Source organism: Colobus angolensis, unplaced genomic scaffold (genome assembly GCF_000951035.1).
Source record: "Colobus angolensis palliatus isolate OR3802 unplaced genomic scaffold, Cang.pa_1.0 Scaffold42, whole genome shotgun sequence".
NCBI classification, from domain to species: domain Eukaryota; kingdom Metazoa; phylum Chordata; class Mammalia; order Primates; family Cercopithecidae; genus Colobus; species Colobus angolensis.
Genome location: NW_012117599.1, coordinates 523,871 through 537,324, shown reverse-complemented (window position 1 = coordinate 537,324; position 13,454 = coordinate 523,871). Strand labels below are relative to the sequence as shown.

General features: G+C 57.4%; 1 protein-coding gene across 2 annotated transcripts in view; it reads right to left on the bottom strand.

The window, feature by feature from the left end:
* Positions 1-991: 991 nt before the first annotated feature.
* Positions 992-13,454, bottom strand: part of KCNIP3 (Kv channel interacting protein 3, calsenilin) — a 90,550-nt gene continuing 78,087 nt past the window's right edge. For both annotated transcript variants that reach the window (XM_011956498.1, XM_011956499.1), the window contains 7 exons: positions 10,142-10,266; positions 9,647-9,716; positions 9,355-9,425; positions 5,332-5,439; positions 4,572-4,676; positions 3,773-3,835; positions 992-3,064 (listed from right to left, as the gene is read on the bottom strand). In XM_011956498.1, coding sequence (XP_011811888.1) covers positions 3,017-3,064; positions 3,773-3,835; positions 4,572-4,676; positions 5,332-5,439; positions 9,355-9,425; positions 9,647-9,716; positions 10,142-10,266 — 590 coding nt within the window. In that variant the 3' untranslated portion in view covers positions 992-3,016. The remainder of the gene's footprint in view (positions 3,065-3,772; positions 3,836-4,571; positions 4,677-5,331; positions 5,440-9,354; positions 9,426-9,646; positions 9,717-10,141; positions 10,267-13,454) is intronic.

The following is a 13,454-nucleotide window of genomic DNA, read 5'->3' as shown; positions in this document are numbered from 1 at the left end:
GAGAGTTTCTTTCTGGTATCGTCGTCTTGGCCTCACTCAGACATGAGGTTGCTGCTGGCCACGCTGGCTCTGTCACCAGCCCTCAAGCGGTTTCCCTGTGCAGCAGGGCCCCACCTCCCCCCACCCTCAAGCTCTTTCCCAATCTCTGACCCCTGTGAAACTCACCTTGCAGGGAGCTGACTCTGCACATTCGCTTGACAACCAGCTGGTTGGGACAAAGTCCAGGCCACTGCAGCTGGCCCGCACATGACCAGCGATTTCCTCTCCAGGAATGGCCGGCCTTTGGTAGGCCCCTAACCCAAGGGGCTAGGGCCCAGGTGAAAGGACCAGAGGGCTGGGGGAGGGCCCAGTACCTGCTTTGGGCTGGCAGTAGTGCCTCTGGACTTGGGTGCTTGTGTGGGACACAGAAGGTTGATGATGGCAATGAAGAGATCAGAGAACCACCTTTGAGGGAGGGCAGAACTGGGCCAGAGAGGTCCTCTGCGGTTGATGTCAAAGCTTTACTCACTCTAGACAACTCCGCCTGGAATGTGCCCTCCAGGGAAGTCAGGCAGGTGACGGGCAAGTCAGGGCAGGTGACGGGGATCAAAGGCTCCTCAGTGATCTGAACACAAGGCAGACATGTCCCACACCGAGGAGGGCTCTGCTCACTCCTGTTCTAGTCACAGTTCTAGGGGATGTCCCACCCCTCCATCGCATCCCAAGTGCAGTCCCCAGCCTGTGCCCCGAGGTTGCCTCAAGAAGTCCTCCTGCCCTGTGGGGTCTGTGGGGAGGCTCCAGGAAGGCCCTGAAGGCCCACTGTGTGCATCTCAGCCTCACTCGGCCTCAGTGAGGTCACACTGCGAGCCTGAGAATTTGAGGGGAGTTCTCTGCCCCTAGAGCCAGTTCTCAAACGTTTACCAGCACAGCTCAGGGCAGGATCTGTGGCTAATGGCAGCAGGGGTGGGAAAAGCTGAGCTGAAGTTCAGAGCTGGGATAAAGCCAACAGGAATCCCTCTCCTTTGTCAAGTTTATTTTATTAAAATATACAGGACTGAATATTAGTGGATGCTGAGAACAGGAACCACCCTCCCAGGCCGTGGCCGAGGGAGACGCTTCTGCCATGCAGACATGCGGCCGGTCTGGTCCCAGCGCGGCAGGCAGACCCCTCCCGGTTGGGCTGTGCAGCCAGTCTGGCCCCTAGGTCAATGCGGGCAGGGGTGTGGTAGGGACGCTCTCCTGAAGCCTTGGTCTTAGCAGAGTGACACCAGCTGGGAGGGCTGGGCAGGGGGAGAGGGGAGGGAGAAGATCCCTGAGCCAGGGAAAGCTGATGCCCTCCGGGAGGCAGAGGCCCCCAGTCAGCCTGGAGTCTGGAGCCGGGTGTCCGTGCAGCTCGGCAGGGGAGGCCACGCTGTGCCTGATTGCCGAGGGGCCTCCACCACACCACCTCTCCTCTGAGGGCCCTGCTCACCCTGGGGCTAGCCTCCTGGGGCACTCGGGGACTCCCCGGGCCAGCCCTGAGTGGAGCTGGGCTGGCTGCGATGGAATGTATTATGTGGGAATGTTCCTGGAGAGGCCGTGCGGCCTGGGACCAGGTTCCTTCTCGGTGAGGCCGGGGCAGGTGCCAGCAGCATCTCTCTCCTCCAGGGTTTTCCGCTGACCATCCAGCCGCAGGCTCCTCAGCCCTCACCGTTGGCTCCAGCTTTGGGCTGGCATTCTCCATCCCCAGATGGAGAGGACAGCCAAGCAGAGTCCTCAGGGTTTGTGCTTTTGAATGTTGGTCAGCTGGGCTGGGCTTTGGGGCCCTACTGATCTCAGGCACAGAGCAGAACCCCCAGGCCTCTTCCCTAGGGCCACCGTATTGGGGCTACTGGGCCCAAGCCTCAGCCAGCAGGAGGCCTGGCCTCTGAGAAGCAGTGTGCTGGGCTCCCACCGGGGCTGCGCCTGAGCTGCTAAGGAATGCTTGTGCTTTTTGTGCAAGGCTGGGGCAGGCCTGGGCAGAGGGACGGCGACACTGCTTTAGGAGAGGGGGCTCAGCCAAGCCGCTGGGCCACAGGAGGGGCACTGCAGGAAGAGGAGGGACGCGCCCCTTCCCAGGCCCCTCTGAGCTCTGCCCCGGGCTCCCTGGCTGCCAGTCCCTGAACCACATGCCTCCTCCCGGGACCTAAGAGGACCTTGGAGGGAACAGTCTGTGCTGGAGGGTATGTACAGCCCCGCCCACTGCACTCCCACTGAACCAGGACTAGGACAAGGAAAGGCTCATCCCACCCTGTGGAGCTGGCAGAGAGTGCCCTCGGATTCTCCACCATGCCCAGTCCCCAAGCTTGAAATCCCCCGCCTTCCTGCCATGGAGGGAGAATGGGGCCCAGTGGCCCCTCACCACCCAGGCTTGCCCCACAGTGGGTGGCCTGGTACCCAGCTCTTCCAGGTCAGTGGAGTGGCAGGGGGTCCCGGGACCCCCAGGGAAGCATTTCCAGAAATCTGCAGGCTCGGCCTCCATCACCCCCTCTGCCCCGCCCCCCAGCTGGTCCCTCTGGGGTCCTGAGGTAAAGGGCTTTCTAGAAGCGTAGGTAGTGGGTAGGGAGTGGCTGTCGGGAGGAGGCCAGGGGAGCCCGGAGCCGGCCCACTGCGTGGCAAGAAAGCAGAATGGAAAACAGGACGAGGTGGGCTCACCGGAGATGGGACCCTCCCCTGCAGGGGCACTTGAGCCCCTTCCTGGTGACATCCAGCGGCTGGTGGCCTGCAGACCTGCTCTGTCAGCTGCTCACCCAGAGGCAGCCTCGCCTCGCTGGCCTGGAGAGGGCTGGTTGGGGCTCCTGGACTCGGCTCCCAGCCAGACTCAGCCCCTCCCTGACCTCTGTCCCCCTCTGCCAGCCCAGATGAATGGCTGTATCTGTGTGTGTGTGTGTGTGTCTGTAGCAATCTGTTCACTTTTTGCAAATCTATTTTTTAAAAGTTTCTCGGAGGCTGTTCCTGGCAGGATGGAGGTTTCTTGGGGGTGGAGGTGGCCGTGGCCATGCACTCCTCCAGACGTGTCCTAGATGACATTCTCAAACAGCTGCATGGAGCTCATGATGTTCTCGTCCTGTGTGGAGAGAGGAAGGGAGGCTGGTCAGGTGTTGGGTGGGCTCCAAATCCGACCCCCTTGAGCAGATTCCCGCCAGGGACTTGGAGCCTGCGCCAACTTCCTGTCTGTCTATCTCATTGGGTGGAGGGGAGCTGGGGGACAGGGAGGTGAAGTAGCTGGTCCGAGGTCCCCGGCTGGTGAGGCACAGCCTGTCTTCGACCCCACTCCTGACTGCAAGCCCATCTGGGACAAGCTGATGAAGGGGACCCCAGCTGGCCTCCAGCAGAGGCGAGGGCTACCCAGGACTACTCTGGGAGTGGGACAGTCGAGGCACTGGAGGCCCAACGTCCTGCCCCGGGGTGCTCTCTGGAAGGGCCAGCAGCAACACTGCAGAGGCTCTGGTGCCTCCCCACAGTGACCCTCTCCCTCCGGCTGGCCTCATGTCTGCCCCTAACTTGAGGCTCTTCAGGGGCAGGGCTGAGGGAGGGTGTGATGGGAGTCAGGGGATGCTGTGGGCTGCAGGGGTGGGTGGGGAGGAGGAGACTCAGACAAGAGGGCAAGTGGAGCTTGGGGCTGCCCAGGAGGTGGCGAGGGGCCAAGGACAGCTGCCACGTCCTGGGCTGGCAGGGGTGGGACTGGGGTGAGGGAAGGGGCGGGCGCTGCCAACCACCCGCCTCTGTAGCAGAGCCTGCAGAGAACTGTGGCCCGGCCTCCCGTGCTGCCTACCTTCTGACAGGTCTCCAGGAACTCTTCAATGGTCACCACCCCGTCCTGGTTCCGGTCCATTTTCTGCAACCCAAGCCACGCCCAAGGTGAGTCTGTGCCCCGGCAGAGACAGCCCTGCCCCTGGCCTGAGGACGCAGAAGTCACATGTGGGTAGATGGGCGGGTGGGCTCCCTCCACTCCGACTTGTCCCCTGTGACTCCTCTGGATCCAGGCCACATAATGCACCCTTCATAGCTACCTCCCAACCGACGGCTGAGGCTCCAAGCATCTTCCCACTGCTCCCCTAGGCCACTTCCCTGAGCCTTCTGGGCTTGGGTTTCCCAGAATCTGTCCCCCGGCTCATCTGACGGCCTCACCTCCCTGAGAGGCAGCCAGGGCAGAGGGAGCAACTGAGTCACAGGATGGCCCATGTCTAGTGGCCCCAGCAAGCGCGAGGCAAAAGCCTGCGGCCCCTGTGGCCCCCATGCATACACCTGAAGGCCCCTAACCTGCTCCTCTCTCAGGGCATCTTCCTGGAGAAGCCATACAGCTCTCAGGCGGCATGGAGCACTGGCCCGGGGTCAGCTGCCTCGGGATCCCAGCCCTGGGCCCCAGATGAGGTCCACAGGGCAGAGCGGTAGTGTCGTACGCTTCTCAGGGGTTCTGACAACCAGCCAGATGGGAGGGGCAGGTTTAACCTCCTCATGAGGAGTGGGGAGGCTTGGAGGGGCAAGCCACTGGCCCGGGGGGAGGGGGCCCAAAAGCGAGAGCCCCTTCTCTGCCAGGTTCCTCTCCCTAGGCAGGGCTGGCGCGCGCTCACCTGGAAGAACCTCTCCACGTGCTCTGCCGGCGTGTCCTCCCGCAGGATGGGGTAGGTGTGGCGGCCCATCATGTCATAGATGGACTTCATGATGGCCAGCATCTCCTGGAGGGGGAGGTTGGCATGAGCCTGCTGCAAGGCTGGGGTGGCTGTGAGGGCCCATCCAAGAGTGCAGGGCACCTCCAGGCCAGTGAGTGCGAGGGGCCAGACGAGCTGCAGAGAGGAGCCTTCCCGCTTCCGGGGCACCCAGAGCGAGCTTCTGACTCTAGGGGAAGCTCATCTCCCAGAGAAGTGGGAGATGGATTATGTGCTTATCTTCAAAATGTGACACTGTAGCAGAAAAAGTGCTTGGATCAAACGAAACCTGTCTGTGGGCCCGTGTGGGAGGGCTCCCATCTCCACCCGTGCCTTAAGGGACCACACTGCCCCCTTCACTTCGTGGGGGCCAAGGCCAGGACCTCTGGCTTCTCCACTGAAGTCTCCCCCAGGCCTTCCGTGTAAGACAGGATGACTGGAACACTTGCTGAGCTGGACCGAGATGTGTGGTGCAGGGTACGTGAGCCCACCCTCCACACCTGGGTGTCCAGGACCGAGGGCCCAGGAGAGGAGGAGAGCCCACTGGCTGCTGTCCCGGGGGCCAGTCTCTGGATGCAGAGCAGGAGAAGACAGGTGGGCAGCAGAGGCAGGGAGAGGAAGAGCAGCGGCGGGGAGAGCAGCAGGAGGGAAGGAGGGGCAGCCCCTGCCCCCAGCCCCCCACTACCTCTTTGGTGATGTAGCCATCCTTGTTAATGTCATAGAGATTAAACGCCCACTTGAGCTTCTCATGGACTGTGCCCCGCAGCAGGATGGAGAGGCCGACCACAAAGTCCTATGGGGAAAGAGAGGGCGGGGCGCGACAATCCAATCACTGCCCAGGTTCTAGCTCCAGTTGCTGTGTGGATTCCACTGAAATTCACGTCTCCACAGGTGCAGAGCCTCCCGAAGAGATGGATGGCGTCCATTCAGGTCAGCACAGGATGAGTGTGTGCCCGTGTGTGAGCGCATGCACGGGTGTGCACCTGTGTGAGGGTGTGAACCTGTGTGTATGTACCTGTGTGTGTGAACCTGTGTGTATGCACCTGTGTGTGTGCACTGGGTGTGTGAACCTGGGTGAGTGTGTGCACCTGTGTGTGTGAACCCATGTGTATGCACCTGTGTGTGTGCACTGGGTGTGTGAACCTGTGTGTGTGCACCTGTGTGAGTGTGTGCACCTGTGTGTGTGCACTGGGTGTGTGAACCTGGGTGAGTGTGTGCACCTGGGTGTGTGTGTGAACCGGGGTGAGTGTGTGCACCTGTGTGAGGGTATGCACCTGTGTGACGGTGTGAACCTGGGTGAGTGTGTGCACCTGTGCGAGGGTATGCACCTGGGTGAGCATGTGAACCTGGGTGTGTGCACCTGTGCGAGGGTGTGAACCTGGGTGAGTGTGTGAACCTGGGTGTGTGCACCTGTGTGGGTGTGTGAACCTGTGCGTATGCACCTGGGTGAGTGTGTGAACCTGTGTGTGTGAACCTGGGTGTGTGCATCTGTGTGTGCACCTGGGTGTGTGTACCTGTGTGTGCACCTGGCTGAGTGCACGCGCATGTGTCTGCATGTGTGTCAGGAGTGGCATGGTAGCCGATACTGATGTCAGATAAAGACATTCAAATATATATGGTGTCCTAGACCGTTTAATGCCGTGCTGCCTCGGGAGACGCCTGGGGGTGCTCTGTTAATAAAGGAGGTGCTCTGTGCTGAGTCTGCCAAGCATCTGCATGGCAAAGGTGCTTGAAAACTTCTAGCTGAAAAAGCTAGAGGAATGACGCTCAGCTTTTTGTTTGTGGTTTGTTTTTAGAGACAAAGTCTCAGACGGCCACCAGGCTGCAATGCTGTGCTGCCATCACGGCTCACTGCAGTCCCCAACTCCCAGCCTCAAGCCATCCTCCACCTCAGCCTCCTGAGTAGCTGGGACCACTTGGAGTAATCCATGCCTGGCTGATGTATTTTATACCGGCAGAGATGGTCTCACTCTGTTGTCCAGGCTGGTCTCTAACTCCTGGCCCCAAGTAATCCTCCTACCTTGGCCTTCAAAAGTGCTGGGATTTAATCCCAGGGCCGCCTTGCCCAACCCTGCTGCTCAACTCTTGAGTCACGACATACTGTGTGTGGCCATTGCCTTTGGCATGTGACATGTTATTACTAATGTGACAAACTATGACAGTTCAAATGGTTTCCACGTGACACCTGCAACTGTGTTGTTACAGCAGTTGGTAGAAAGCAGGTTTTCCCCCTACCTCTTGGAAGGTTTAAAGGTAAAACCCTCCTTCCACCCTGGGGTCCTCCCAGGCTACTCTGAAAGAAAGGGGTGAGAAAAGGGCTGCACCAGCGAAGTGGGATGGAGGATGGTCAGAGTGCAAGGGACAGGGCCGTGCACCGAGGCCCTGAGGCCCCTCAAGTGTTAGATTTTTGGGATTGGAGGAGGGTCTGTATCATGACAGACAGAGACAGAGGAAAGCGATTTGGAAGAACAAAAATTATCCCAGGAGAAAAAACTCGACAACAACTATTAGGTTCAGAGATTAGAAATCTCGCATCACTAAAATAACAACAGGATGTCACACAAAAGGGGTAACTGGAAAAAAGAAAGAGCTCTTGGAAATTAAAAATAAGAAAGCAAAATGACAGACTTAGAAGAAATGTTGGGAGAGCACATGGAATCTTCCAGGAAGTGGAATGAGAAGGCAAACAGCTGAAACATCGGGGAGAAAGAGGATAATGAGAGGTGCACTACAGAGGGGCCGATGCTGCGCCACAGGCAGTTCAGGAAGAATGGGTCGGAGCAATCAGGAAACACGATTTCCCAGACTTGAGGCAGAGATCTCCAGCATCCACCAAGTCTTGGCACAATGCGTGAAAACGTCCTGCCGTTGAGTTGCAGGCATAGATCATAGTGAAATTTTAGCACATTGGGTGCAAAGAGAAGATCCTATAAACTTTCTGAGAGAAAAAGCAAAGTTGGCCGGGTGCAGTGGCTCAAGCCTGTAATCCCAGCACTTTGGGAGGCCGAGACGGGCGGATCACGAGGTCAGGAGATCGAGACCATCCTGGCTAACACGGTGAAACCCCGTCTCTACTAAAAAATACTAAAAAACTAGCCGGGCGAGGTGGCGGGTGCCTGTAGTCTCAGCTACTCGGGAGGCTGAGGCAGGAGAATGGCGTAAACCCGGGAGGCGGAGCTTGCAGTGAGCTGAGATCCGGCCACTGCACTCCAGCCTGGGCGACAGAGCGAGACTCCGTCTCAAAAAAAAAAAAAAAAAGCAAAGTCAAACAGAAAAAGCAAAACCAGGTTCCATTCACGGGACAGTGTCAGTAGCAGCGCCTGAGGCAGGAGGCCCAGGGAAGGATGCCACCCCCCGCTCTGAAGGAGAACAGCATCCCCTGGGCGGGCTGGTCCCTACAATGGATCAAGCAGGAGTAAGAACAGAATAAAGACACTCCCAGGTGCTCAAAGGCTCCCACGTTACAGCTCACATCCACTTGGATAGGAAGCGGCTGGGCGGTGCGCCCCTGAACACACAGAGAGTAAAGCAAGAGAAAGGAGATCAGGGATCCCAGAACCAGGAGACCCAACCCAGCAGAGTGGGGAGGAAGCCCCAGAGGGCACCAGGCCCCAGTGAGGGTGCAGCCGTGGGAGGCTGGTGGGGGGCTCCTCTGGCAGACCCCAAGAGGAAGGGGCAGGGAAAGGACCTTGAGTCCTCCCTGAGGCTCCTCCATGCTCACCGGGTGCTTTCTGTGTGCTGTGGGGGTTGGTATTTCCAATCTGAACACAAGATTTGAAAACACGGTCTGCTTCTATGTGCAGAGCCCTCGGCGTGTGGCTCAGAGTGGAGGGGTCCTGTGGTCACAGGGCAGGCGGGGAGCGTCCGTGTGCCCAGCGGGCTCGCGGCATAAAAATAACCCGCGCAGGTTATTGACCAGTTATTATTACCCCGTGCGGCCGGGGCCTTCTGGCCCCATGTGCTTCTCTGTGCTTTCCTGTTAGCTGCCCTTGGCCTGGAAGCCAAGTTGTCGGGATATCGATCAAGCCAGCTCTCAGCAAGGCTTTCCTCCCCAAAGCGGTTTCAGCTTTTCGCCTGCAGCTATTTTTAGCGTCCTGGGCTCCGTGGATGGGGCCTCTCTCCAATGATCCCTCGTGGCGGGACTGGGGAGGAGCCCGGGCCGGGCCCCACAGGGAAGCTGTCTGGGTGGGGGACAGGCTTCGCCTTCCGCCAGTGGGTAACACCAGGCTTCACTCTCAGTGCCCAGCTGGGATGAGCCCTGGAGGCTGCTCCGGCTGGGAAGTTTTCTAGCTATTTCTGGCCTATTTTCTGGGTAACAAGGAGTAAATTCTGAAAATGGAGGTGGCACATCCCACCATCAGCAAACCAGGCCTCTGGGTGAAGCCCTGACCCCTTTGAAAATGCAAATTCCTGCTGGGTCACTACCACCCGTGTGTGCCTCGGGGGCTCCCTTGACTGGGGCAGAGCTGGCTACAAACTCTCAAATGGAAGAAAAGGCTGAGAACGTGGTACCGGCCCAGCAGAGTCAAACACCCCAGAGCTCACTGGCCCAGGGCCAGCCACATCCACTCGTTCCCAGGGTGACTCACAAGATCCTTCCCACCCAGGACCATGGCTCTCTCGACAGCCCTGAGAGGGACGCCAGGGCAGGGATTCAGCCGGGCAGCCACAGGGGCAGGACATGTGGGAGGAATCCGCAGGGACCTACCTCAAAGTGGATGGCCCCGTTCCCGTCGGCATCAAAGGCGTTGAAGAGGAAGTGTGCATAGGTGGTGGCATCTGGGGAGGGCAAGGAAGAGGCTGGGGTGTGTCGGGGCTGCCTGGTGACTCATACCCCACCCTAGGCAGCCCCAGCTGGGGGTGCTGACTGGGTCCTGGTTTGGAGTCCCTGTTTTCCACAGGACAGGGGCAGCACCAAGCCTCCAGGATGCAAGGGGCAGCAGGAGGGTCCCTTCCCTCCACACTCGGGACACAGCAGGGCTGCCCTGCCTCGGACTCACCTCCCTGAGGGAAGAACTGCGCGTAAATGAGTTTGAAGGTGTCTTCGTCCACCAGGCCCGTGGGACACTCCTGCAGCAGGAAGGCACCCCCTCAGCCCTCAGCCACCCCCAGCTCCAAGCCCGACTCCGCATGGTGCCTGGCTGGCCTCTCTCCACCCCCTTGGAGGCTGCCTGCTGCCCGTGGCACTGCTGAGACCTCCTGGCCTGGGTTGTGGAAAGCCTGGGCAGGGGTGGGGTGAGAGGGAGCGGGGTGAATAGGAAGGGGGTGACTGCTCCCCCATACCCTCTTCTTCTGTACCAGCAGCAGAGACACGGAGGGAGGAGCGTGGCAGCCTCAGTGACACCCATTCTGGGGCCTGCCCCCTCCAGAAAGCTTCCCACAACACAGAAGCCGCTTAAAGGCCCCTGGGATATTTACTGTGGCACGGAGAAGTTTCCAGGTCTCCCTGCGCCCGGGTCTCCAAGGCCTCTCCCCGGGGAATGGGGAACACTCACATTCTTAAAGCCCCTGTAGAGAGACTGCAACTCCTTCTTGGTGAACTTGGTTTGGGCCTGCAGCTGGTCCAGCCCCTCCGGCTGGTGGCGCACCGCAGACAGCTCCAGCTCACCGTCGCTGCTGTCTGGAGTGGGACACAGATGAGAGAGGGTGAGGCTTGTAGCCCTGCTCCTCCATCGTGCTCTGGTGTGAGGGCACGGGCCAAAATAGTGGGTGGAAGAACTCTCCGTACATGACTGCCACGTACAGTCACACAGGCTGTGCACTGCACAAACAGAGGGGGTGTGACTGAGTGGCCCAAGCAAGAGCTATGCCTCTGCTTTCCTGCCCCTAACAGGGCAGGCCTCCCCATTGCAGCCCCTGCAGTGTGCCCCCCTATCAGCTGCACAGTGGGACAAGGTGGGAGCTGCTCTTGTCCTAAAAGGTGCTGAACGAGGAGATACAGGAGAGGGAAAGACAGCAAGACAGGCATGAGGGATCCCTGAACTTCAAGATCCAATTCCTAGACTACTTCCTCCATGTGGCCCTCCCTGACTTCCCCCAGGAATGCAGAGGGTGCCTCCTTGGCCCTCAAAGCCTAAGGCAACGCTGTTCAGCTGCAGTTGGCAGAGGAGTGTTGTTCACACCTGGGTAGGAGGATAGACCTCCAGGGCTGTGGGGGCAGGGATCAGACCTGTCCTTTACAAACAATACACAAGGCCGGGCGCGGTGGCTCACGCCTGTAATCCCAGTACTTTGGGAGGCTGAGGCCAGCGGATCACGAGGTCAGGAGATCGAGACCATCCTGGCTAACACGGTGAAACCCCAAAATACAAAAAAATTAGCCAATTGCGGTGGCGGGCGCCTGTAGTCCCAGCTACTCGGGAGGCTGAGGCAGGAGAATGGCGTGAACCCGGGAGGCGGAGCTTGCAGTGAGCCGAGGTCGCACCACCGCACTCCAGCCTGGGTGACAGAGTGAGACTCCGTCTCAAAACACACACACACACACACACACAAACTTGTTAACTAACTGTGGCTACATCTTGGGGGGAGGTGCGATTTCAGGTGATTTTTACTTTTTTATTTATGATTTTAAAAAACATTTTCCTAATTTCTTTTGGTGTGACATGCATCACTTTTACAATGCAAAATAAAGCTAGAGCTGAAACAGCACTGAGTGCCCACCCCTTGCTGAGCAGCACCCTCTCATAATTAGAGATCGCCACCTTCCCACGGACCCAGGACGCATGGGCCCTGCCGCCCCGTCGCCCTGTCTCCCCTGGGCCACACAGAATGGTGGTGATCCATAATTACCTGCATGGCTGGTGCTGGCTGCTGCCTCTCCCACTGCACAGTGAGCTCTTCAGGGGCAGCTGTCCTGCACCGCTCATCCTGTGCCCGTGGTGGCTGGCATGGTGCCGGGCACTGGTCCTGCGCTGAGCTTGCTCCATACCCAGGCCTCTCCCGAGAGCGTGGCGGGAAAGACAGCCTGCACTGCCCACTCTTACTAACCACAAGAGCATCCTGAAAGCTGCTCGGCAATCGCGCTGTTTCCTTGGTCAACACATGCTCCCAGTCTCCAAGACAACTATTTCATACCATCCTTCCCCTTAGTTTCCAGCATCTCCTCTTCCATCCTTACCCTCATGTTGCTTCCCACTTCACTGAGAAGACAGAAGCCACGGTGGAAAACTTCCCCAAGCCCTCACCCCACACCTCCCCACCTGCCTGCACCTGGCGCAGACGTCTGCACCTCTGCCTGCTCCGTGGCTGAACTGTGCCTGCTCCCAGCAAAGGCAAACCTGCCTCTTGTGCAGTGGGGTCCTGACCCCTCTCGCCTACTCAGGCAAGTGGTGCCAGCAAGTCTCCCACTCTTTCCTCACCATCTTGTCCTCTCTTCTGGATCATTCCCATCACCATACAGACATACGGCAGAATCTGGAATCCTCAGTCATATTAAGTAAAGGCAAACCCTGTAAACCAGCATCCCACGCCAGGCAAGCATCCCACATAGACCCTTCCCCTGCCCAGGGGCCTGCACAAGGATGCTAGCAGCAACAGCATTTTTGGTGGGAGAGTTGGAGGTAACTCGGGTTTACGGCAGGCAGGATGAGTAGGCGAAATACGGAGGCTGCACACTGGGAAGAACTGTGCCGTGGAGCAGACAGACGTACACACGGCAGCATGGATGGATGGATGGATAGTAAGAATCCTTTGATTAAGAGGCAGACTTTTCAGACTAGAAAAGCAAGATCCAACTAGATGCTGTTTACAAGAGGGATACTCCTAATACAAAGATAGATTAAAGCAGGGTGTGTGGCTCACGCCTGTAATCCCAGCACTTTGGGAGGCAGAGGTGGGCGGATCACCTGAGGTCAGGCGTTCCAGACCAGTCTGGCCAACATGGTGAAAAACCCATCTCTACTGAAAATACAAAAATGAGCCGGGTGTGGTGGCAGGCACCTGTAATCCCAGCTACTTGGGAGGCTGAAGCAGGAGAATCACTTCAACCCAGAAGGGAAAGGTTGCAGTGAGCCGAGACTGCACCATTACCTGGGTGACAGAGTGAGACTCCATCTCAAAAAACAACAACAAAACAATTAAAGACTGGAAAAACATTAAGAAAGCTGGATGTTTTATAATGATACAAGGATTAATTCATCAAGAAGGCAGAATAATCTAAAATAGACATCACCTAGTAACAGCTTTAAAATACCTGAAGCAAAAAATTCAGAACTAAAGAGAGAAACAAATAATTTTGTTTTTTTGCAATCATAATTGCAAGATTTTGGCATCCTTTTCCAGTAAATGGTATGACAAGTGACAGTATAAAAGGTTTGAAAAACACCATCAACCAATTTGACCTAATTAATATTTATAGAACACTGTATAATTGTAGACGCACATTCTTTTCAAAAGCATATCCTGTGGTTACCAAGATATATCAGATGCTGGAACACAGACTCTCACTACAATGGTATTAAGTTAAAATTCAGAACAAGATACTTAGAAAATCTCAAGTATTTGGAAATAAACAATACGTTTCTAATTAGCTCATAGGTCAGAGAATAAACTGCAAGGTGATCACACTTTGAGATATTTTGAATGGAATGATTAAAAAAACAGAGCAGGCCAGGTGCCGTGGTTCACACCAGTAATCCCAGCACTTTGGGAGGCCAAGGCGGGCGCATCATGAGGTCAGGAGATCGAGACCATCCTGGCTAACCCGGTGAAACCCCGTCTCTACTAAAAAAAATACAAAAAACGAGCCGGGCGAGGTGGCGGGCGCCTGTAGTCCCAGCTACTTGGGAGGCTGAGGCAGGAGAATGGCGT